At 40.8% G+C, this 25658-nt stretch overlaps 1 protein-coding gene across 1 annotated transcript in view; it reads left to right on the top strand.

Annotated features, from left to right (window-relative positions):
• Stt3b (STT3 oligosaccharyltransferase complex catalytic subunit B) overlaps positions 1-18031 on the top strand; it is a 69557-nt gene extending 51526 nt beyond the window's left edge. Inside the window, exons 8-16 of the mRNA XM_057767083.1 lie at positions 582-630; positions 1790-1944; positions 2757-2968; positions 7041-7228; positions 7963-8134; positions 8893-9066; positions 11789-11902; positions 14120-14332; positions 16440-18031. Of these exons, the coding sequence (XP_057623066.1) occupies positions 582-630; positions 1790-1944; positions 2757-2968; positions 7041-7228; positions 7963-8134; positions 8893-9066; positions 11789-11902; positions 14120-14332; positions 16440-16520 (1358 nt within the window). The 3' untranslated portion in view covers positions 16521-18031. The remainder of the gene's footprint in view (positions 1-581; positions 631-1789; positions 1945-2756; positions 2969-7040; positions 7229-7962; positions 8135-8892; positions 9067-11788; positions 11903-14119; positions 14333-16439) is intronic.
• Positions 18032-25658: the final 7627 nt, after the last annotated feature.

Genomic DNA, 25658 nt, shown 5'->3' with positions numbered 1-25658 from the left:
AGAATTGTCTTCTGATGTCCACATGCGCACTGGAATGCACCCAATACCAACAACAACCATAAGAATTGTTGTTGGTATTATCATGGCATGCACCCAAAAGATACCAGTAATTATTGTTGTTTGTTAATTTTTGTGTGTATGGGTGGGTGTTTTGCCTGTGTGTGTGTGTGTGTGTGTGTGTGTGTGTGTGTGTGTACTCTGCGTGTGCTTGGTGCCCACAGACACCAGAATAGAATATCAAGTCCCTGAGAACTGGAGGTATAGACAGTTGTGAGATGTCATGATGGTGCTGGGAATCAAACCCAAGTCCTAGAAACCCAATGCTCTTAACCACTGAGCCATTTCTCCAGTCCCCAATGTGTGTATGTGTGTATAATTTTTATATATACTTTTTAATTTACAAAATAAAGCTGTACTCCCAGCATTTAAGGGGTTGAGGTAGGAGAATTGCTAGAAGTTTGAGACAAGCTATAGGCCCAAGAGGCTATGTAGACTAATCTCAACCACTACCACCACCCCAGAAAGAGAATTTACAAAATAATAAAAAGGTAAATAATTTCCTCTCTATTTTTTCCTTCAAGGTTACATTGCACCATGGAGTGGCAGGTTTTATTCATTATGGGATACTGGGTAAGTTCAAATATACTAATTTGGCCTCCTAGTCAAATAACTTTCTGCTCTGTGTTCCTAGATTATGAGCATTTCAGTCACTGCTTAAGCAACAGTAAATACCAGGCTGATCTATTTGAAGTGAATACACTGTTGTTTTGAGACATAAGCTCTATATTCCTCCTCTGCTATGGCTAACTCCTCATTATTTTGTCAGCACAGCACATGTATAGTTTAAAGATGGGGACTTTTTTAAACTAATGAATATAAGATTTACATCTTGAGTTTTGTTAAGGATAAGGTACTGTGTGACAAATATATATGACAGAGGTATGAAGGACTTTTTGTACAATCACTTAATTTAAACTTCTGCTTAAAAAAATCTGAAATACACTAGAGGATCTGGCACATTTTTGAAGAGTGCTGTATAAAAGGAACTAATTTTTAAAACTTTGGTTTTGAATTAGACTATTTCAGTGATGTAAGATGTTGACCTAGTGCTGAGAGGATGCCACTGTTTTTGCAGTTGCTTTCTAGATGATCCAATAAAGTCCTACCACGACTTATTTATCAGGTGTCCTTCTGATAGGATACCTAAGGGCTGCTGTGCGAATGTAATCACAGAGTATAAACTATGTAGTGATGGCTAAGGAGTATGCTGTCTTTAGCCTTTGGATCCCGAGGACTGGAAGCAACCAGTTACAGAAGATTGTTCTGGTTAAGCTAAATTCCAAAGTTGATGTGTGTTAGTTACATTTTTAAAGTAATTTTGACTACTTCGGAGTCTCAAGAGTGTTTGCAGAATGGCTTCTATTCTTACACCCACACCAGCCCCTTGTCTACAAAGGCTTTGGAACACAGGAATTTATGGGTAACACCAATAAGAGGTGGATCAACTCATTGGAGTAGCTGTAGGCTGTAGAGCTGGACTGCAGATACCTACCTGAACAAGGATTAGAAACCAGAGCCAGCAATTCGATTAGCTCTAGATAGCTCTGATTGAGGGGGCATATTAGCTTTAGATTGATTTCTACTATAGCTATAGCAGTTAAAATACAAGTTTAAATAAGGAAATTTGGGGAAAAGAGTAATGTCAATGATTAAAGAAAATTTCTTCATCTAAAGGTAACTCCTGTTTTATCCTTTAATTGTAAATAGTAATGAACTTTTTTAATATCAGGTATGCAAAAATACACATTCCAATTATTGCATCAGTGTCTGAGCATCAGCCTACGACTTGGGTGTCTTTCTTCTTTGATCTACATATTCTTGTATGTACCTTCCCAGCAGGCCTATGGTTCTGCATCAAAAATATCAACGATGAAAGAGTATTTGGTAAGATTTTTTCCCAATAAACTCTGATTCAGAATAATTATTTCTTGTCCATTTTGAGATTACTTTAATGTTTTGTTTTTCTTTACTTGACTTATATATGTTATATTCTAGAATATTTTTCTCCTGTTTCATGGAAGTACTTGCCCAAGAAAAATTAGTTGAATTTTCAATGTATATAGTTCTAATTACTACTTTTAAAATGTAGACTTGGCATATAAATTTTACCTCCTACCCACATGAATATTTTCAATAATTGTTTTCAAATGATGTGGGAGTCAGATACTTCATTGTCTTTCCAGGCCATTAGCCTGAGACTCAACACCCACTTCAGAGCTCTGGCCAGTGAAAGGCGAATTGTCATTAGGTGCTACCTGACATGTGTTCGTACATCATGTCAGTACTCTTCTTACTCATGTTTGCTTTGAAGAAGGCTTTGCACCAGATATTGGTGCTGGCTTTCTTAGGCTGTTTTTGGTTCCATAAACTTAGTGTGCCTAATGATGTAATGCACAAATTCAGTGTTAGCTGTCAGCTATGGATTTTGTAATGTTTGATGCTCTTGGCAAATAACAAATTACATTTAATTTTTCCCATATATGTAATTAATTAAATTTGAGTGATAGTACATTTCTCTAAACTGGTGATAGTTTTTATTTAGTTTACTCAGTAGGACTATATGGTCAGTATTAATGATTTAGAAACAGTTGCTTTGTGAGATATCTATTGTAGGGTTTTTTCTGTGCTATGGTATTTAACATGTTGTTTTCTGTGAGCACCTTCCCCTCAGTGATGAAAGAAACCTGTTGTTGCAGTTGCTCTGTATGCAATCAGTGCTGTCTACTTTGCTGGAGTGATGGTGCGGCTGATGCTGACTCTGACCCCAGTCGTCTGCATGCTGTCTGCAATTGCCTTCTCCAATGTTTTTGAGCACTATTTGGGGGATGACATGAAAAGGGAAAATCCCCCTGTGGAGGACAGCAGTGATGAGGATGACAAGAGAAACCCAGGAAACTTGTATGATAAGGTGAGAGGTTGTGCTGTCTTGGTCTTTCCAGTACAGGAGAGTCTCCAGATGGAAGCATGCTGAATGAAGGTACAAACTAGCAGTGATCTCTATAGTTTCTCTCCATTACTTGCTTCAAAATGTAAATCCTAGTTGACTCTTAAGCTCAAAGTAAACAGAATGTGTTGGGAGGAGACCACTTGTTCTGGCCACTTAGCCCTGAAATAATCACACCAAAACTTTTTATTTAAATCACTGCTTGGCCCATTAGCTCTGGCTTCTTATTGGCTAACTCTTACATGTTAATTTAACCCATTTCTATTAATCTGTATATCACTACAAGGTCATGGCCTACCAACAAAATTTCAGCGTGTCTGTCTCTGCTGGTGGCTACATGGGTTCTCCTTGACTCTGCCTTCTTTCTCCCAGCATTCAGTTTACTTCCTCCCCCACCCCCGTCTATCTAAGTTCTGCCCTGTCAACACAAGGCAGTGTCTTTATTCACCAATGGTATTCACAGCATACAGAGGGGAATCCCACAGCACCTCCTCCCCTTTTCTGTTTAAATAAAAAGGAAGGTTTTAAGTTTAACATAGTAATATTACATAAAACGGTTATCAAGCAAGAATTGAAGTTACAATATTTATATCTATTTTATCTTTTATCATAACTAAGGGAAACTAACTATAAATTCTTCAAATGCATCAAAGACTCCAGAAGGATATAATATTACCTAAATAAACAGGAAGTGCATTGTAAGCAACTTCTAAAACTCTAGACTTGACAGAGATATCTCACTGCCTGGACAGTCACCCAAAGTTCTTCTGTATCTTTGGAGCATCCATCTCCAGCTTACTGGCCCATAGTATTCAGCAGACTTCCATGAAACAGGAAATCTCAAAGACAGTTCTGCTTATATTGGCAGTTTGTCAGTCACTTTTTTTGTGTGTCATGCAGAATGTCTAGCAGACTTTTCATGAAGCAGGAACCCTAAAGGATCAACTCACCTTTAGGCAAGTTTAGCAGTCATTTCTCTGGGGGTCCTGCATGTCCAGTTCATCAAGCAGTCCAGGCAAGAGCAGTTTCTTGCCCAAATGGCTAACTGACTCCATAAGGAGCCACTTCAATGCCCATCTTCTTCTTGAAGTAATTGGTGCTGCCAAGAGTAGATCTGTCTCATGAAAAGTTCTAAATTCTGTAAACACTTTAAATGCCATATTCTGTAGTCTCTGAAAGATTTGAAGAATCCCTGTCCATCTGAAATACATGTCTGTACATCTGGAAAATCTAACATGACTACAAGTTTGACTATTATAGATGACTCTATTTACCTATATTTCTTAATTACACATTGCATTTTTAAATGAGCTACACAATCACAATACCTTAATCAAGAGCAGAAATATATATACACAGTACAACAAAATTGACCTTAAATTTGTATAAATAAACCAAGATCTATATCAATGCAAATCTCTATAGCCTATCCCCATTTAAAGATAGAGAAACATTTATAAACAGTATTTGGGAATATGGGTATGGTTCTTCTCCAAATTACTTACTGCTTTTTATTGGGTGAAGTAATCTTTTGAGGGGTGTTCAAGGCAACCTTTCATGGGGTCTTGGTCCATCAAACCGCATTAGCCTGGAATGAATCCACAGATTCTCATCCTCTTTGGAAACAAAAGCAAAACCACTTTTCCAAAGCAACAAATCCTTAGACCCATATTTGGAAGTCAAGATACCTTTAAAGTACATATGTTGGTTTAACTTAGCAATTCCCAGAATCAAATGTCTCTCTGCAGTCAAAAACTTTCAAAGAAAACACAATAGTATACGTAATCCAGACTCTCTGTGTACATTCCATCTTTACATGGCATTTTTTCCTCTATTACTTTTTAATACTTATTTTATTATCTTTACTCCTTTACTCTATGACTGTCTGTACTCTGTTTCTTTAAAGACTTTACTTCTTTTTCTTAATTCATTTACTTCTTTTTATAACTGTCTATATATTTCTTCTCACTCCCAAGCCTACATACATTTATCCAGCACTGTAACCCATTTATAGGCCTTTTTTTTAATCTGGATTTGTCCTATTGTATATCTGTAATTCTTCACTGACCAGGACAACTTCTTAAAATGCTAAGCACTTTTTAAAACCTTAAGTTACGGCACTACTAGGGTATGTATGGTACTGCCTGCTTGCGCCGCCTCTGCAAGCCATGCACATTGTCCCAGTTTTAAGCACATACCAGGTCTATGTTGCCATTAAACACGTTGTAGTACGTTGCTTACAAACCCCATATAAATGTTTGGCCTCCTGAAAGAGCCAGAGGTCACACTGGTAGCATGGCCCAGAAAGCTGGCATTTCAAAACGGCACAGGTTTTTTTTTTTCTGCTAAGACTAAATCAGTAAGACCTCTCTTAAAGGAGCCTTGCCTCTGCTTGCTTCTAGCAAACAGAGCCCACCCAAGAAAATGCCGCTACCAAACCATGCTTAACTCTGTTTCTTTTTTGTGTGACTAAGAGTCCTTTTTAAGCTTTCTCCCGTCTTTATGTAGATGTAGTTACCCACGTTGGCATGCCAATTTGTTGAAAGGCTACTTGTTCGTCCCGGCTGCCCAGAACTGAAATAACCACACAGATATGTATTAATTAAATCACTGCTTGGCCCATTAGCTCTAGCTTCTTATTGACTCTTACATATTAATTTAATCCATTTCTATTAATCTGTATTGCCATGTGGCTGTGAGTTTACCAGGTAAAGTTCCATCAGGCTCCAGCAGGGCTACATGGCTTTTCTCTCACTCTGCCTTCCTTCTCCCAGCATTCAGAAAGGGGGAGATAATATGGGATTCCCCTCTGTATGCTATGAATACCATTGGTTAATAAAGAACTGCTTTGAGCTTAGAGTAGGGCAGAGCAGAGATAGGTCGAGAAAACTAAACTAAATGCTGGGGGAGAAGGAAGGTGGTGTTGTTATTTTGGTTCTGGACGGCTGGAACGAACAAGTGGCTTCCTTACAACAAGAATGGAATCAGAGAAGGGATTGTTAACTTCTTTTTGGCCAGTTGTACCTAACAACTCACAGGATGTTAATGCCTTTGCATTTTTGAGAACACAACTCTGAGTTATATCACATTTAACCATGTGGACCAGTGCTTTCACTTATTCTTAGTCTGTATTTGATATGACCTTGTGTGGTGCTGGGAGTCAAATCTAGGACCTCATAAATGTTAAGCAAGCACTCTACTCTGAACTACTCTCCCAGCCCATGTATAAAACTTTAAAAATGGTAACTTGATGTTTAAAAGTGGTATTTGGTTAAACACCTGTTTGTTAGCACCTATTTGTTTCTAATACATGGAATTCACTTTTAACCTGAGTAACAATAAGAGCAGACCTGTGTTGGACAAAGTGTAAAAGACTTAAGAATTATAGCACTTGTCTTGAATGACCTGTTAGACTTTGCTATTTTAATATTGTCTAAATTTATCAATACGAATAAGCATTGGAATGCTATAGTGTAAGATTCGGCTGGAATTCTTTCGTTACTCTGTAAAGAAATTCATTAAGATTTGTGTTAATCAAGGACACTTGTGTTCTATTTCTTTTTTTCTTTAATCAGCCTTTTAACTTAAGAGTTTATGACTATTCTGTTCTCTTCAACAAAAAGGAGCATGTGTGCATTGGGTTTCTCTCCTAGTAATTTCCTACTCTGGGTTTTAGGTGGGTGTAGCCATTTCTGAGAGTAGAATTAAGTATAAATATATACATGCTGGATTTTACATTGTCAGAATGGAGCCCCATAGTTAATTCCTTTACATTTAATTAAAAGCTGCCTTCTGTTACAGAGATAGTTTGCCTTGAGATTAGCTCCTTGGTTTGAGTGTATTTTTTGATTCACATTGACTTTAAAGTTTACTTTGAATCAAGACAAGAGCAGATCTCCACATCACCCATAGAATATCTGTTTGTATCTTTTCTGACCACAGAGTTACTGCTAGGTTAATAGTCTCCCCACTTTTCCTGATTGTGTTAATAAACCAAGTATAGTGACAAAGACTTCTGTTTGCTCTCCATCTTCAGGCAGGTAAAGTAAGAAAACATGTAACAGAGCAAGAGAAAACTGAAGAGGGCTTAGGCCCCAACATCAAAAGCATTGTGACCATGCTCATGCTGATGCTCCTGATGATGTTCGCCGTCCATTGCACATGGGTCACTAGCAATGCCTATTCCAGTCCAAGTGTGGTCCTTGCCTCCTACAACCATGATGGGTAAGAAAACAACTTGGCTGTGAGAAGGCTTAGACCTAACTTTTTTTTTTTTTGCCTCAAAGAAAAAAGAATACTTTTGTGAAACTCTGATTTTGATTCTGTTTTTTAAAGCATAGAGATGTTACCCCGGACTGCCCACATGCCAGGGCAATCCCACTCCATAACTTTACTTTGTCTTTCATGTGGCTTTCCTCAACCTTTGAAATGGGTGGTAATAACTATATTTTTGTGCTTTTTTTCCAAAATCTTTCTGCATGTGTATTTGTGTATACTTAGTAGACAGTGGACTTCATCCTTGGTGTAAAACTTGCTAGAAATGCAAATTATGGAGTCCACCCTAAGCCTATCTGAGAGGCCTTGGGGCGGGACCCAGCCAGCTGTGGGTTAAGGGATCCTGGCGATTTCAGTGCAGCCAGATTTTGACAGCTGACTTTTATAGTGCCACATCTCAACTTTCTACTTCACATGCAAACTTATAGACTTAGAGAGGATCAGACTTTGTCCCAGAGTTAGTTCATTAGAATCTGATGTTTTACAAGACAAGTGATTTGTTTGCACATTAGCTTGGGAAACACTAGTACAGACACAACCACTCCCGTTCCCCACCTTGGAAGTAGGGGCTTTCAACTGCCATTTTTACAATGAAATTTTTCACTGATTAAATATCTCAAAATTTTAAACCATCTCCTTCACTCTTAAGATGTCTTTTAAAATAATACTGTGGTTCTTTTCAGCACCAGAAATATCTTAGATGATTTTAGAGAAGCATACTTTTGGCTAAGACAAAATACAGATGAACATGCCCGAGTCATGTCCTGGTGGGACTATGGCTATCAGATCGCTGGGATGGCCAACAGGACTACTCTGGTGGATAACAACACCTGGAATAACAGTCACATAGCACTGGTGAGGACTTGACATCGTTGTTTGTTTTTAAAAAATAAAAGGAGTTCACTTATATTTAGCAATCAGACTTCACTTACAATTAAACAGGAAAGATACAAGTTAAAATATGTGTCTGCCTGTGTAGTCTGGTTTTAAGAGTAGTATTATGTAATCAGAATTACAGATTGATTTCCAGTAGCTTTTGGTAGATTTAGCTTACTGAGAACTAGGCAAAATCTGAAACTTAAAATACTTGATGTATATTTTTTACATTGCTAATTTAAGAAAAAATTTGCAAGTATGAAAAGTATTTTATGATGTGCAAGTCATACAGGTGTGCAAATTATATATTCACTCTTAAATAGTGAATCTCCATAAATTAATCATTTCTGTACTTTAAAGTCTATGAGTAGAAAACTGGCTCTTAAATGGATTCTGTTTTGGTGACTGTTGTTGGTAATTATCAGGTATCTGCTTGGCTCAGAAGAGTCTGCTCTGGAAATCATGGGTCAGTCTCAGCCTGAGGTTGGGAGAAAACTATCTCTTTAAGAGCTTGCTTGTTTTCATCCTAAAATATAAATGTCCTAGAACTTAATTATTAAAATGTGTGTTCTGATTTTTGATACTTCTGTTATAAAATGGTTATCATAGTCAAGATGTTAGTGAATTCCTCTATGTTTATGACATTCATAGAGAATCATTCTTACCCAAAATTCGTGTATATCAAACAGTGAATTTCATTTTACAGTAAAAATGTACATTTTTATTTTATCCTACAGGTAGGAAAGGCTATGTCTTCTAATGAAACAGCTGCCTATAAAATCATGAGATCTCTGGATGTTGATTATGTATTGGTTATTTTTGGAGGAGTTATTGGCTATTCTGGTGATGATATCAACAAGTTCCTCTGGATGGTTAGGATAGCTGAAGGGGAGCATCCAAAAGACATTCGGGTAAGGACCACACTGGACATCTTAAACAGCTGACGGGATCCAAGCAGTTCTCATATTTGCCGATTTGCATTCTTTTCTTTCTTTCCTTTCCTCACTGTGTACCTCTGGCTGTCCTGAAACTCGGAGGTCCTGCCTTGGTCTTCTAAGGATGAGATTAAAGGTGGGCATCATCAGGCACAGCGTGCATTGTTTACATCATCCTATCCTCTGTTCTACTGCCTTACTCTATTTGTTAAAAAGTACTAAATGCATTTCATAGGTTTGGTAGCCTCACATGCCATATAACAACATTATATTGATAACCCCATATATGTGAAGTATTACACTAAATAACATGGTTATATAATAAATAGTGCTGTCTAGATTCATGTCTGTGCACTCTGATGTTCCCGTAGTGAGGGGTTACCTTCCTAATGCTCATCTTAGAGCATCCCTCATGACTACCTCTATCCTACCCTTGTCAGGTCTTCTGGCTTTCTCTTCTCCTAGCCTCTTATTTTTACCTGTTGATTGCATTTTCATTCTGTTACCCTTAATGTCTATAAATCTGAAAGAGAACAGTAATCTAGAAATCAGTCTTTGCCTTGGTCCTATGTCTTCTTCCATGGATTTGACATTCATTGATCATGTTACTTAGTGCTTTAAAAGATACGGAAAATGGTAGTCGGAAGTTGCTTGTTCATTCCCGGCTGCCCAGACCCAAAATAAATAATCATATAGAAACTATATCAATTGCAGTACTGTTTGGCCAATAGCTTAAGCATATTTCTAGCTAGCTCTTACATCTTAAATTAACCCATTTCTATTATTTTATATTTTACCACGAGACTCATGGTTTACCAGGAAGGTTACATCTCTCCAACTCCACCTTCTTTCTCACAGCGTTCAGTTTAGTTTTCCCACCTAGCTCTATTCTTCCCTGTCATAGGCCCAAGTAGCTTTATTCATTAACAAAACACATTCACAGCATACAGAGGCGAATCCCACATCAGAGAATGGCTGTGAAATTTAACAAATATGAGTCAGAATTAAAACTGTCAGCTAGGTGTTACAGGCAAGTTTGTTTTATGCTAATCAACATAAATGCTTTGAGCATTGGGTATTTTTCTGGGATATAGAATTAGTATGGTGCCCAAGGCAAGACTTAGGTTATCGCCATTGAAGATGGATGATTATGTGTGTGCTGGTATTAAGAATATTTGTAGTAATGTAGTTAAAGCCTCATTTTCATATGATATATCTCTTGGCAAAGCACTGGTAAAATGTCCAAACTATTGCCTGGAGTGCAAGCCCTAACCTTTGGCCCTGAAACTTGCCTATGTTGTCTTTGATTGACTCATCTGACATGTGTTTTTAATACTGTCTTGAAATGCCTCTCCTTACACACATTTGTCACCTCCCCTCCAGAGATCTTTTTAGGTACACCCGTGCCTCTATTTATCCTCAAAAAATTGCTTTGTAGTTAGATTTTATATCTCCCACCTTCTGAAGACAGGTAACTAGAACTGTGCATAGGTGAGGAAGGCCCAAAAGATGAGAAATACATAAGACCAGGCTGACCTCGAACTCACGGGGCTGCACCTGCCTCTGCCTGCTGTCAGAAAAGGGAGTGTGTGAGATAGTACACCATTCTACAGTGTGTGTGTGTACCTCACAGCACAGTGCACCACACTGTTTTGTCAGTTAATAGAAGCCACTCTTAATATGATTTTATGTCTGCGACTCTTATTTAAGCAACTAACTAGAAATAAGGTATATGTGCTGTTTATAGACCTTAGGATTCTGTTAAGCTATGACCATCGTCTTTTTTTTTCCCCCCTTACAGTGAGTGTTCCATTTAAGTATGTGGTTAACCTATCTCTGTGATATGTCTCTGGCATAGTAAATAATTTTGTATATTCATTATTTGAATCATGTGTGTGTATGTATATATGTATGTATGATGTATGTATGTATACAGCTATACAACATACTTCTGTAAAAGGAATGTCTGAATCATAAATTATATTTTTGCTATCTGAAATTACATTTTTGAAATAGTAGCAAACTATCCCTATAGGGAGGTTAATTTATAAATTAACCCCTTAAAAATTACTACAAAAATAGTACATATATATAGCCGGGCGGTGGTGGCTCACGCCTTTAATCCCAGCACTCGGGAGGCAGAGGTAGGCGGATCTCTGTGAGTTCGAGGCCAGCCTGGTCTAGAAGAGCTAGTTCCAGGACAGGAATCAAAAAAGCTACGGAGAAGCTGGGCGGTGGTGGCGCACGCCTTTAATCCCAGCACTCGGAAGGCAGAGGCAGGTGGATCTCTGGGAGTTCGAGGCCAGCCTGGTCTACAAGAGCTAGTTCCGGGATGGTCACCAAAGCTACAGAGAAACCCTGTCTCGAAAGAAAAAAAAAAGTGCTATATATTCTTTCTAGTTTGCTGAACATTCTCCTCTGCATCTAAAAGAGAATGTTGAAGTTCATAGGGAAACTTGAGGGTAAGCTTCAAGGAGTGGTGAGTGAGGGCAGTTGCTGGGAGCTCTACCTGGTGTTAAAGCATGGAATCAGAGTCGGTCTCATTCTTCTTAACTGTGTGACTGAAACTTTGACAGGATTAATTGGGGCTGGGGGATTAAAAAGAGTTTAATCTCAGAATGCTACTTCCACAGCTAGGACCTGTAGCTTTGAGGGTGTTATTCTGGGCTGACCTTGGACTTGTGGTTTCTTTCCATAGGAAGGAGATTACTTCACACAACAGGGAGAATTCCGTGTAGACAAAGCTGGATCTCCTACTCTGTTAAATTGCCTTATGTATAAAATGTCATACTACAGATTTGGAGAAATGCAGGTTGGTTCAATCAGTTCTTCTATAATCTTTATTCAAATGGGGAGGGGCCTTATAAGCTCTTAAAAAAATAATGATGTCTTAATTTTACTGAAGAGGAATGGGCAAGGCTTCTTTCCCATTGTGTTTAGATTTCAAACCCCTGATCCTCTTGCTTCAGTGTTTGGAGTGCCAGGCTTATAGGCATGTGTTATCATGCCTAGCTCAATTTCTAATTTTTTGTGTTACGTTACAGAAAAAATGTTAGACCAGTAACTTTTTCTTATCTGTGAATAATTGGGGGGGGGATGCATTTAGATTGATGACTTGGCTTTTGATGGAAACCAAAATATGTTATTCTGACATTTAAAAATTACTTTTGCACTAAAAGCAATTAACAACAAACAGAGGTATTCTCTCTTCATCTAGCCTCATTTGCTGCCTTAAAGGCACAAATTAACTTCTCATTTACTGATGATAATGCTAACTCTAGATGCCTCAGTCCAGAGGGCACTAAAGCAGTCTGCAAGCCAACCTTATACACTCCCTCAGCTTTTCCCCACAGGCACACTTGGTCATCACTTCCCCCTATGAAGACCTCAGCCCTCTTTCCTTGTCTCTGCCATTTTACTATTCTTTGTTGAGTGTGATCTGGGGATGCAATTCTAAGCCATTGCTCCAAGACACTTCCTTGAAGTTTCTCCTGTCCTGTGTTGCATGTATGGATAGAATTGTTTTTGCTGCTATTATTCTCTTTATTGCAGGGATCCATCCCAACCCAAGAAGTCGTAGGGGCTGAGGAATCATGTCTCCCTAACTATTGCTAATCCATTTTATATCCTGTACTACCACGTTTATAATTTCATTCCAAGCTGTTGGTGAAAATCCACATTGCTTTCTAGTCAGCTTGGTAACTTAAAACAATCAGAGGAATTATTTGTTTACTTTTCTACCGGGAAATGATGTTATATTTAACTTGAAAAGGTTTGTCTGAACCTCAAAATCTGAAACATTTTGATCTCTGAGTTCAAGGCCAGCCTGGCCTATAAGAACTAGTTCTGGGAAATGTTTCAAAGGCTACAAAGAAACCCTGTCTCTAAACAAACAAAAACATTTTATCTATTTGTAAAGTAGATAACATTTTTATCTATTTGTAAATTAGTGATGATGGCTAGTATGATCTAGGAGAATTTATATATCATTGCTTTCTGTGTTGTTCTTTAGTAGATGGGCATAAATGGGTATCTGCTTCATTATTCACCTGTGGTCATTCTGTAGGTGGTTTTAGAAGCAAAACACCATGCCCACAATAATCTAGATGTAAATTTTTATTTGTGTTTGCTTCATTTGCACTTGCATGGGATCCAAACTCATGCTAGGAAAAGAGTCTAATTAGTTACTCCACAAAATGTTTTTTCTGGTATAAACAATGAGTTCTCCGCATGAAGGAGGTTTTAGGCTTAATGAACTATTTAGGCCCTATTGGTTTCATACCTTAAGAGGCATGCATGTTACCACAGGCAGTGCAATTTTTCTGTTACAAGGACAAGCAAGAACTTCCCTGTTTGCTTTGCAGGCTGGCTTTACACTGTGTTTGTCTTCAAGTTTACGTTTGTGTCTGTATGAATTTCATTTAACTCTCTTACAGAGTGTCCATTGCCCTTTTATTTCTCCTAAGTCTTCCCATGGCTCAGCTGGCTTAGCTTCTATTGGAGCTGCCCCTGCAGGACATCAGAACACTGTTTATATGGGTATTTCTTTTATCCAAAAAGAAGGTGGTGGTTAGACTGAGTCAGTCCTGTGCATGAGAGCTGGAGCCTGTGTGGCATAATGAAACAGAAAGTTGTTGGGAGACCCTAAGGTGAAAGAAAGCTCCTTCTTCATGTTCCTTCAGCAGGGCAGCTTTTGAGACAGACTCTCACTAAGTAGACCAGGCTGGCTTCCAAATCAGAGATCTTCCTGCCCTTGGCCTCTCATATGTTCAGATCAAAGGTATGTAACACCACACTTAAACTGCTCTTCTATTTTTAAGGATTCTGAGAAACATATTCTGATTTGATTTTGAGAAACATAAAAATGATTTCTCCCTACATGGGTATGAAGACCTGTTAGGATGCATTCTTTCATTCTGTTTCTTAAGGGAGGCCATTCGTTACCCTTTAGCTAGTACTTGCTATTTTGCAGTACTGCATGTTTTACTATAAGGCTGACTGACATTTAGTTCTGGTGTTACTTTTGCAGCTAGATTTTCGCACACCCCCAGGTTTTGACCGAACCCGTAATGCCGAGATTGGAAATAAGGACATTAAATTCAAGCATTTGGAGGAAGCCTTTACATCAGAGCACTGGCTTGTCAGGATATATAAAGTGAAAGCACCCGACAACAGGGAAACACTAGGTCACAAGCCTCGAGTCACCAACATCTTCCCCAAACAGAAGTATTTGTCAAAGAAGGTAGGTCCCTGGTGATGACATCTTGCTAGAAGACTACCTCAGCTTGGTGGTTCAGTAGGCTGGTATGGAAAATGCTGAAAACTGCTCATAAAGAACATGACTGCTTATACAAGAAGATAAAAGACTATGAGAATCTTTCTCAGAGAGAGCACTTAAGCAGCCTCAAGCCACAATTTTCCTGGTGGACTGCTAGTTATTGGCAAGCCCCAGTAAGTTTTTCTAGAGGCATTCATTCTCTGTGCCATGCCCATTAGTGGGATGTCTTCTAAACAGTACCTATAGCCATTACTGTCAAAACCTGCATGAAAGTCAAAACTTCAAAAAATTGTAGTTATTAGTTCCTCATCTTCAGATTAAAGTATATTTATATTCAAGCTTTACTCTGAATGGGGCTTTTATTTGCTGAGTAAATTGCCTGTGAGGCCTTCTGAAGCAAAAAACAAAAACTCAAAATCATTTTTAAGCTACTTATTTTATAATGTAATTATTATCACGGAACTTGTAGGCAGGAAGGAATTAGACGGAAAACATTGTAGTCCTTTTCTAATAAACAGGTAGTTAGGAAGTCTTTTACTAGGGGTTATTATTGCTCATTTAAGTTGGGTAGATCTCTCAACCTTCCCTATTAAAGATAGTTGACAGTGAGGGGTGTGGATGCAGGGTGGAAGTGATGGGCAGTCAGGGAGTGCTGCTGTCCTGTGGGCAGGTTCTGGGTGCACAGTTCTGATTAGAAAATTGATCTGTTACCATTTTCCACAGGACGCTTAGGTGTTTCCATAACCCAGAACAGTTCAACTGTTACAGTACACACCAAATATGTCAGTGCACAGGTCATGTTATTTATACGTTGAAAGTATATTTTACTACTATTAGGAAGTGATCTTGTTCTGTAGCCTAGGCTGGTCTGAAACTAAGGATTCTCCTGCCTCCACCTCCTGAATGCTGAAGTTATGTGCATGTACCACAACGCTGACTAGATGTATGGTGTTTAAGAAGTTTTAAATTTTTATTGGTTTGAGGAATGGAGGAGGCATGCCACAGCACCAGAGGCCCCAGGGGTCAGAAGACAGTTTGTAGCAGTTTGTTCTCTCCACCGTGAGAGTTGTGGAGATCATCTCAATGCAGCCTTGGTTTCAAGTACCTTTTCTAGGAAGAACAGGCTGTCTTTAACCTGAGTTTTGAAGCCTCCGTGAAGAGTTTATTTAGCATAAAAACCTAGCTCCTTGATGGTGCAGTGCTTTCCTCAGATTCTTGGATGTAGCCATTCTTTTGATTTCACAGATGGTCTTGTAGCAGTTCGTACCACCATATCTGCTTCAGTTTTCTACCAGAAAACATCTGTGAGGCGGGAGAGATGGCACAGTGGGTAAAGTGCTTACTGATCCCCAGGGCCTCCATGAAAAGCATGGCAGCACTGGTGGAGATAGACAGATCCCTGATTGGCCAGCCAGCCTTGCCAAATTGGTGAGGTCTAGGTTCATTGAGAGGCTATCTCAAAAATCAGGGTGGAAAACAATGGAGGTTGACTTCCAACCTCTGTGTGCAACCAAATGCACACATATACCCATATAACATACACTATATATAATGTAAGAAATTATTTTATAAGATTTATGAAGCAAACTCAAGGAATTCATCTTGGCATGTTTCCTTCCTAAAAGGATATGACAGAATGCGCAAAGCAATTTTTGTGTTTAAGTTTTGAAGGTGGATAACCATCCTCATTTGCAGATGGGACAAGTGGGGTTCTGAAATTTTCTATATTGTATTTCTGACATAGCCTGTTCTCGTGGAGGCTGAGCCAACAGTAGCATTCCCTTCTGATGCCTTAGATTGGTGCTTGGGATCTGTCATCGTTACCGCTGAGCATACCAGTGGTTGAGGAGGGAGACTGAGATGCTGTGGGGATCCTCTTACAGCCAGGGACCTAGTTATATTCACCTCAGCCTTCTTCCATGGCAGCGGTTCACACTAAGCATTCAAGGGTCATGTCCCAAGACTAGCAGCAAACTTAATGAAAGTCTCCATACCAGAGTAAGCTGGGTGTGTACAGGCACATCAGTCTGTAGGAGACCTGAACTAATACTCTGCATTCTTCTCTTTCTAGACTACGAAAAGGAAGCGTGGCTACATTAAAAATAAACTAGTTTTTAAGAAAGGCAAGAAAATCTCTAAGAAGACTGTTTAAACACACTGTTCTGGCCTGACTTGCAGCAGTTGTCCTTGTGAGAACCGGTCTTTGCCTTCAGCTCTTGTCCTGTTTCATGGCACCAAGGGTACAGAACCATCGCTGGGCCAGGTCAATGTACAGAATTTTCTGGCAATGCCTCATTTAAAAATTAAATTGGTTTATTGAGAACAACTGTTTTCGATTTGTAATGTGAAGCAAGACAGAGCCATGCTGTGAGCATCTGGCAGAAGATTTTTTTTTATTATTATTGGTACATATTACCCTTCAAATCTGAGAATTTGGACTAATTGCACCAAAGAACCCTCTAATTTGGTCCCTGGCACATGCGTACTTGTCAATTTTTTTTTCCTTTTACGAGATCTGCATTTTGTTTGAATTACCCAAATAGCAATATGTAAGACACATGACAGGTGTAACAGGAGTGTCTTGACCAGTAAGCAAACGCCCCGGTCTGGGAGAGAAGTGTTAAGAGGAGAGCACTTCCGTAAACTCTATTTATTTTCCTGTTTCTCTGGTGTGAAGAATGTTTCATCAAATGTCCACTGTGTCGCTCAGTGCCGCTGTGAGCAGCTGCTGCTGGCGGTGGGCCTCTGTGTAGTTAGCTGACTAGATAGGTGTTTGTGTTCAGGCATCCGCACTGCGGTCAGCAAGTGTTTTCACCAGGTACTTACAGAGCAGATTTCATGCATTGTTCATTTAAGGGCTAAATTTATATCCTTTGGGAATCATGGCAAGCACACACAGAATGTTGCTGGCTGGGATGGCTTTGTTACCTTAGTACTGGGGTTGGCACCATGTTTACATGCAGATGATTAAGGGGAAAGCCCTTACAGTGGACTGGTATCCAAAGTTCATTTCTGTGACTTAAATGACAAAGGATTTGTAAACTTTGCCTGGATATTCCTCATTTTATACGAGTTTTGTTCATCACAAATTTCTGTTCACTGCTCCATGTTTTTTAATACCTGAAGCATTTGATGAAACACTCTTTAGTGCTATCTAGGCATTCTCTTACTTTTATTACAAATGTGACATTTGTCAAAAGATGCACTAAAATATGAATGGAGATTGACCATGTTCACTTTCCAGCTTATAGGCAACTTTATACAGACTTGAAAACTTTACCCAGTTGTTTAGTGAAGCGAAAGCGAAAGGTTTCCTGCCGCAGGAGAACTTTTTATACAACATGCCACTGCTTTTGGTGGGAAAGTGCAGAACAGATGAACCTTTTATGAAGAAACCGTAATTTACAATGTTCCGTGAGAATGTTACTGCTGATTTTCTTTTTCAAAGTGTAGAATATTGTTTGATTTATAGAATTCATTTTTGACCCGGATGATGGTTCTTTTACAGACCAATAAAAAAGGCTGAACATTTTCACAAATAAAGTGTAACTAAATCTGGATTTCTGATACCTTGTCATTTGGGGGATTTTATCTTACTTTGTTGCTTTACATTCAATGCAGAGAAGTTATTGACCATAAGGGAAATAAAGTTAATTCAGATTTTGTGTTAAGTGTTGTCTTTTTCACATCTTGTTTTTGAAAGGATCTTCAGAGTTCTGACCTCATCTTTTCTACCAACCTCACAAAGGTTTTAGTGAGTCTGTGGAAAAATAAGTTCAACTCAAACCACTTTTTCAAATTGCACCTTTTTACTCAGAATAAAGCATACCTCGTTGTGACTTTTTGGGGGAAGGGAAGGAGACCAGACTGTAAGGAGTACCCGCTCCACAGGATTCCAAGACTGCACAGACAGGCCTGGAAAGCGCACAGTGACAGTTTGGAGCTCTCGATGCTGTGGTAGGGAAGTGAGGTGGTGGTAGTTTTACCACACTGGAGTGTCAGTTGGTGAGCTTAGAAGATTAAGATTGTTCCAAACCTAAATTTGTTCGGTGTGTGATCACTAACACAGTGTGTTGGTGGGAGTTCGGCATTGTGACTTTGAAGCTTTTGACTACAGCTACGTGGCAGCGCTTAGAACGTAAGTCAGGCCGCACTCGGCTCTCACACGACACAGTCGTCCTACTTCAGTTCGCAGTGGCGGCATTCTGAATGCCTCAGCGATGCCCAGGACGCCAAAGCCTGGACGCCGTGAAAGCATCGTCTCTACTGCAGTGCTCCCATAGCCAAGGGACCTTCAAGCCATAGGCTGTTGCTTCCTGTTTAGAAACTGTAGCCTTGGTGCTGCTCACTGGGCAAATACTTGCCTGGCATATAATATGCACTAGCCAAAAATTGTGCTGAAGTCGACATTCAGGGCTCGGGAGATGACTCGGGCAGTGAAGTGCTTGCGTGGACCCTGAGTTTAATCCCCAGCACACGGGCTGTCACTCAGGTTCTAGGGGCAGGGAAGAGACAGGGATCCCTCAAACTCATTGGCCAACTGTTGTAACTGAATTGTTGAGCTTCAGGTGCAGAGAGAGCCTGTCTCAAAACGGAGGTGAGGTGTGATTGGAGAGGACAACTGACATTTCCTCTGGTCCGTATACATACAAGGACACAGTTCAGTACTTGTTCAGTATATCTACAGCATTGTATGACTGATTTTCCATTCTTTTTCAGCTGGCCGCAGTGGCTGCTGCCTACCGTGGTTTTTGCTGGATGTTGGCCTTGCCGCCCACCCTTAAGCCCACTGAGAGGTGGAGAAGTAGATGGGCATGTAGTTCAGCAGCCTGCAGTTGCTGTGTGTGTAAGACACCATGAGAACAAGAAGCTAATGAAGTGCTGTTATGAACTGAAATGAAAGGTGTATATGCCATGGTGAATTACAAAAGAGTAGGCGAATTTATATCCTGGGTTAGGGTCAGCACAATAGAGAGGCAGCATTCCTGAAACTTCTGTCTCTTCCCAGCCACTCCCAGAGCCGCGTTCTCCCTCTTAACCTTTATGGTAGTGACTGATTGATGGCCTTCTCACCTCGGTGTTTTTCTCTAAGCATGGTTAAATATGGAATCATGGAGTATATAGACAGCCCTAGTCAGCCTTTGTAAGCCCGATGCACATTGTTTGGTACAACTGAAGGATGATTTCATCAATATATAATATCACCTTTGCAGCTTGATGAAATGCACACATTGATTCTTCGGTTGGTTTGTGGATGGACATTTGCAAACTTGCTGCCTACTGTGCGCATTTCTTCGACCACTGGCCTACCATTGGGTTTTCAGGGTACGATAGTGCCTTGCTTCCATTTCTTTGTCAGCCTTTCACTTATCCTGTTTCCTCCCGTGCTAGAACTCACTGATCCCATGCTGAGATTACTAGCTATCACACCCAGCTCCGTGAGAACAGATGGTGATTCCTTGTATTTAGTCTGTCTTCCTCGGCTCACATAAGATGTAGGCCATTTGGAATGCACTTTTTCTGAGGGAGGTGTGTGTTCTGGTTTATGCTATGTTCCTTTGTCTTTTGAAAATTATTAGTTTGTGTATTTTATGAGAACTTCAATGTTCATGTTGCAGATTATTAGGGATTAATCTCTTTGAATCTTTTGTATGTATATGGCTCTCTGTACCTTGTTGAAAAACACTTTACCAGGTGGTGGTGGTGGCGCACACCTTTAATCCCAGCACTCGGGAGCTAACTCCATGGGTAAAGGCACCTGCTGTGAAGCCTGAAACCTGAGTTCAGTCCCCAGGATGCAATCATGGAAGGGAGAGAACAGACTCCTTTCATTTGTCCTAGGATCTCCACACCCCTCCCCAAGACACATACGTAATAAATGTAAAATTGTAATACTTTTTAAAAAATCTTCATAAAACCATAAAGACAGTGCCTGTCTTGTGTTCATTTCTATGAACTTGATGCTCTTCGTCTACCCTGACTACCTTGTTGAGTACATTGTGGAATGCCTGTTAACTGATGGGGTGGTGGTTGCACATATACCTAAAGTTTATATTTTAGGGATCAGAGAGATAGCTCAGTGGTTCAGAGTGCTTGCCATTTTTGCACAGAACCCTGTACCCACCCTGGGCAGCTGTAACTAACTACAGCTCCAGGGGATCTGACACCCTCTTCTGACCTCTCCAGGTACCCACAAATGTACATAGACACAGAGACCCATATACATAAATAGAAATAATTGTGTGTGTGTGTGTGTGTGTGTGTGTTGTATTTTAACCATGATGGCTTACACATAATCCCAGCACAACATGGGAGTCTGATGTAAGAGTTCAGATTATCTTCAGCTTCGTAGTTCAAGGACAACCCTGAGACCCTGGCTCAAAAAAAAAAAAAAAGTTTGACAGTTTTTTAAGTCTTTCACATTTTCATGGCTTCTATTATTTGGTGTCCTGGTGTATGAATTTTGGTAAATACTGTCGAAGATTTTAATCTCTACTTGCTAGACTATAGAAGCATGTTTTTATGTAATGAAATTGTTCTTGACCTTGTCACCAGCATTCTAGCAGTTATTCAGAGGTTATGTATGATTGGCATCATAACTTAGAAAACACAATGACTGTTTTATTTCTCTCCTTGTAGTGGATATGTCATCGTTTTGCTCCAGCGCACCAGCTCAGACAGGTATCCGGTGGAGGGAGCACTGCATGGAAACAGTAGCATCCTTGTCTTGTTCTCTCTCTCACTGGGAAAGCTGCTGTTCCTTTGCCCCTGAGTATAATTCCTACAGATATCTTTGATCAAATTAAGCAAATTAATCATGAGTGGTTTTGTTTTGAGCTGTGTTTGACAGGATCTTACTAGGTATGTCTTGAACTCATGGCCCTCTTGCATCTGGGATTGCAAGCATTTGCCATCATGATAGTACAGATGTTTAAGATTTGTTTTTATCTTATAATTATGTCTTTGTGGGTGTGCTGGTTATTTTTTGTCAGTTGTCACAGGCTAGAGTCACTTAGGAAGAGGAACCTCAACTGAGAAAAGGATTCCATCACACTGTCATATGAATATGTCTGTGGGTCATTAATGATTGATGGAGGAGAGCCCAACCCACTGTAGACAGTACTAGCCCTGAGCATGTGGTCCTGCAATATAGAAAGAACAACAGTCCAGTAAACAGCTAGTTTTTGCTTCATTCCCTGCCTTGCAGTCCCATCTTGACTTCCTTCAGGGATAAATTCTAATATAATAAGATATAATAAGTCCTTTCTTCTTCAGCCCTGGCTGTCCTGGCACTCACTCTGTAGACCAAGCTGGCTTCAAACTCAGAGATCCACCTGCCTCTGCCAGCCCTTTTTATCAGTGTTTTATCACAGCAACAGAGACTAGGACAGAAATTGGTGCCAGCAAGTGGGCTATTGCTGTGACATGCTGACCATGTTCTCAGGGAGGATTGTAGAGGTGTAGTTCTTTGAACTAGAAAAGCCATTGAGTGCTCAGAGTTTTGGATTATTTTGTGGGAGTTTGGGAGATACTAGTGTCGAGAGGAATGCAGATGATGGAAGCCTGGATTGGATTGTAAGAGGGAAACCACGGTTGCGATTTACTTAAGAATCTGTTGATTCCTCTAAGAAACCTTTGCTTTTCTGGGACAGTGGGGTGTTAATCATCTGGGATTGAAGAATCATCTGTGAGCAATAAGAGACCAGCATCACTTCTTGGAAGTGTTTCCTCAGGGTCAGCATACAGAAGCTGTGTTCCGGAGGAGGCCAAGGCTGTATCTCATGCTGGTAGCCAAACCCAGTAATGTGGAAGAGATGTTCTGGCATTGAAGGCATGGAAGGGTCATGGAAAGCAGCTGAGGCTTAGCGCCATGTAGCATGGTTGGAATCCCTGAGGAGAAGCCAGATCACTGACAGTGCATCCTCAGTTGTAACGGGGACTCCAGCAGACTAAAGAGGACAGGCCCATGGGGTGACCATCATGAACAGTAGCTAGTATCAGGTAACGCCAGCCTGAGCCTGTAAGATAACCTGCATATGCTGCTACTGGCGAAACGAGAGAGATGAGCAAGTCCCAAATGTCAGACACTGAGCTATTTATAACAGTTGGATTTTGGTTTTACTTTGTTCCAGTTGTAACTGTCATGGTTCATCCCTCTAGAAATTAAGTATTTAACTTCTTATTTTATAGGAACCCAGAGTTAAGAGACCTAGAACTTTTTAAATATTTGAAATTTTTTTAAAGACTGAGACTTTAAACCATGTGGTAGTGGCACACTTCTATAATTCCAGTAATTGGGTGGCAAAGGCAGGTGATTTCTTAGTTTGAGCGAGTTCCAGGACAGCCAGGACTACAAAGGGAAACCATGTCTCAACCACAGAGTAGCTGGAGTCCAGTCTCTACAGATCTCTATGCTAAGACTCAAACTCAGGCCACCAGGCTTTTATTTATCCATGGAACAATCTCATCGGCCTTGACCTGTAGAAATTCTTGACAGTGAGTGTATCTAAGTTGTACTCCTAATTCTAGTACCTAGAGAGCCTGTGTTCTACTGCTTGGGCTTTTCCTGCTGGTTATTGTCTGCCATCTTACCTGTTTAGTATGGGGGCTTTGGTGGGATGAGCATTATATTAAGAAGCTGTGTGGTTCAGTATAGGCCATTGTTGTGATTTTGCTTTTCAGAAGATTATCTGCCAGAGAACTAGGGGAATTTAAAAAGCCAGACTTCTAACCCAGTTGAAGGGCTGAATGTTGTATAAAAGCTGGCCTGCCATCATTGCTCCCAAGTTGAAGCTGTACAAGGACCTCAGCCAGATGTGGAAATACAAACATTATTGCTCATCCCACAAAGGTATGAATATCTCTCTTTGGCCCCTGCCAATTTCCAAGGGAAAATGGCCCCAAATGCTGGCTTTATCTCAAAATGTGTATCTTCTCTGGTATACTGGCCTGGTGGTAAAGGCCCTGTGTTATTTTGCAATAGAATTCCTGTGTACAGATTTTCCAGCCATCTTTGCTGGGCTTTGGTCCATACTGTAGGCTCCTGCTGTCAGAAGGGAACTAACGTAACAAATTGTCCCTTTGGATCCCAGAACACATGCAACACCTGTTTCTTCCATCTTCTCTGCCACCTTAGTTCAGTGAACACTACCAAAGCTAATTTGTGTCCCTCAAGACAATCTCAGTTTTACTAGAAAGTGGGATATATCCGGGGCCTTGTTTCTAGTTCGGACAGCAACCTGGAATATCAGGTGTCTGCTCTGCTGAGATGGCTTTGGTGAAGGATGGGGACCAAAATGAAGGTCACATGGCAGCTAGATGAGCGCTGTGCTCACTGTTAAAAGCCACCGTGAGCAGCAAAGATTAGCATGGTCTGTTAACCGCTGGAAAGTTTTATAAAATGGCTTTCTAGCCCTATGAAGAAAAACACAGTGACAAACATTGCAGAAGATGACCACTAGTCAGCCTCAGTGACCACCCTCTCCAAGGAGGGAAACCTGCCAGCTCCGGTCTGCTGGGCGTGTAGCCTCACAATGGGTGTGTGCTGTATTGTGTTGGCTGTGCAGGATTTAATTAGTTTTGCGTCAGCAGTTCGGTATCAGTATTTATTCACCAGTCTGTTTCCTCCATTTAATTGGCCCAGTGCTGGAAACTGATCTCAAAGTGATGAGATCTCTATCCAACTGATCTGGCGCGTGTCCTTAAACAGCCCCATCCTGACACAGTAGTCTTACAGAGTCATTAAGTCAGCCAGTGCAAATTCTGCCTCTGTCCAGTGGCCCACAGGCATGTTCTGGCATCTTGGTAAAACAGGGCAATCATCCTCTACTGTGTATCTGATGGAGGAGCTCATGTCCAGATTACACACAGGAGATTTCTTGACAGAAGAAATCAAAATGGCGAGCAAATGGAAACAAACGTACTATCCACCAGGCTCGCCAAAGTACATGTTGGAAAGTGTGCGTGCAAAGGAGGACTCACGCTGATGGGGACTTCCCTGCTTGGCATCAGTGTGATTTGAAGGCACACATACCCTCATTAGACCCCCTGTTCTCCTAGGCTGTCAAAACCAGGCAAGATCGGGCTGAGAAGATGGCTCAACAATGAAAGGACTTGTGTAAAAGCAAGAGAACTGGGGTAGATACCACATAGGTGCAGCCACCGCCTGTGGGCCCAACAGCCTTGGCTTCAGGAGGTGTGGGTGTGAGAGAGAGCCTGTCCCAGAGAGAAGGCTGGAGTGGTTGGAGACGACTCCCAACACCAGCCTGGGGTTTCCACATGGTTGCGTGTGAAAAGAAAGAAACTGACAGTCGGGCTCACATAAAGAAAAAGTGTCTTTGTTTCTTTATATAAAGAAAAACTACCAGAAGTCCAAGCATAATTTGAGCTAAGGAACCAAACAAGAACATGTAAGACATGCTTATGGCCTGAGTCAGGTAAATTTGGATATTTTGTTTCATGTTCTTGCCGCGTTCACACAGAAAAGGAACACGGCCCACGGGATGTTGGTGGTCAGTGTAGAAGAGTTGGAAGAAGGAATGGGGACTTGGCAAGCCAGGGTGACCTGTTGGACTAGTCACCTCTACAAGGGTTCATTCCGCTGACAACTCTGCACTGCATCCAAGAGAAAGGAAAGGGAGATGGCAGCCCCCAGCCTTCCTCACTCCTCAGAACTGACACGGCTAGAGGACAGTTCTTACCAGAGTGGACACTGGGAGCGCTGACCAAAGACCAGGGTCTCCAGGGAGCAGCCATATTCAGGTGGCGGTTAATGCTGTCTGGGTTTGCTCACCCTTGTCCTGCCTGCAGCGTGGAACAGCCCAGTGACAAGCCTCCGTTCAGGAGGTGTCAGAGCTATGCTGACCTGTTGGGGAGCTGCCTGGGGAACTGAGCTCCATTTGCCTCAGGTAAGATGGGGTGAGCTGTGGAGGTGCAGGCAGTGCTCCTGAGGCTGCCAGGGCGTGGGGTGTTCTATAGGGTGTGAAATTATGGGGACGATAATGTGGCTTCATAACATCTGAGAACCTGGAGCAAGATTCCATGAAACTTAAGATTTATTCGGGGTAGGGGGTAAGGACCTTGCTCACAGAGGCCAGAAAGGGTACCAGATGCCCCGGGGCTGGTGCTACTAGTGGTTGTGAGCCATATGCTGATGCTAGGAAGTGAATTTGGGTCCTCTGCAGGAGCAGTATGTTTTTTTAGCCACTGAGCCATCTCTTCAGCCCTAGAAATGGCATTTTAAAACCGCATATACTGCCAGACTGAGAGTGGGCCTGGACTGACTGCTGGG

Source organism: Chionomys nivalis, chromosome 4, assembly GCF_950005125.1.
Source record: "Chionomys nivalis chromosome 4, mChiNiv1.1, whole genome shotgun sequence".
Classification (NCBI taxonomy): domain Eukaryota; kingdom Metazoa; phylum Chordata; class Mammalia; order Rodentia; family Cricetidae; genus Chionomys; species Chionomys nivalis.
The sequence above is the reverse complement of the archived record's forward strand: the minus strand, read 5'-3'. Positions and strand labels throughout refer to the sequence as shown.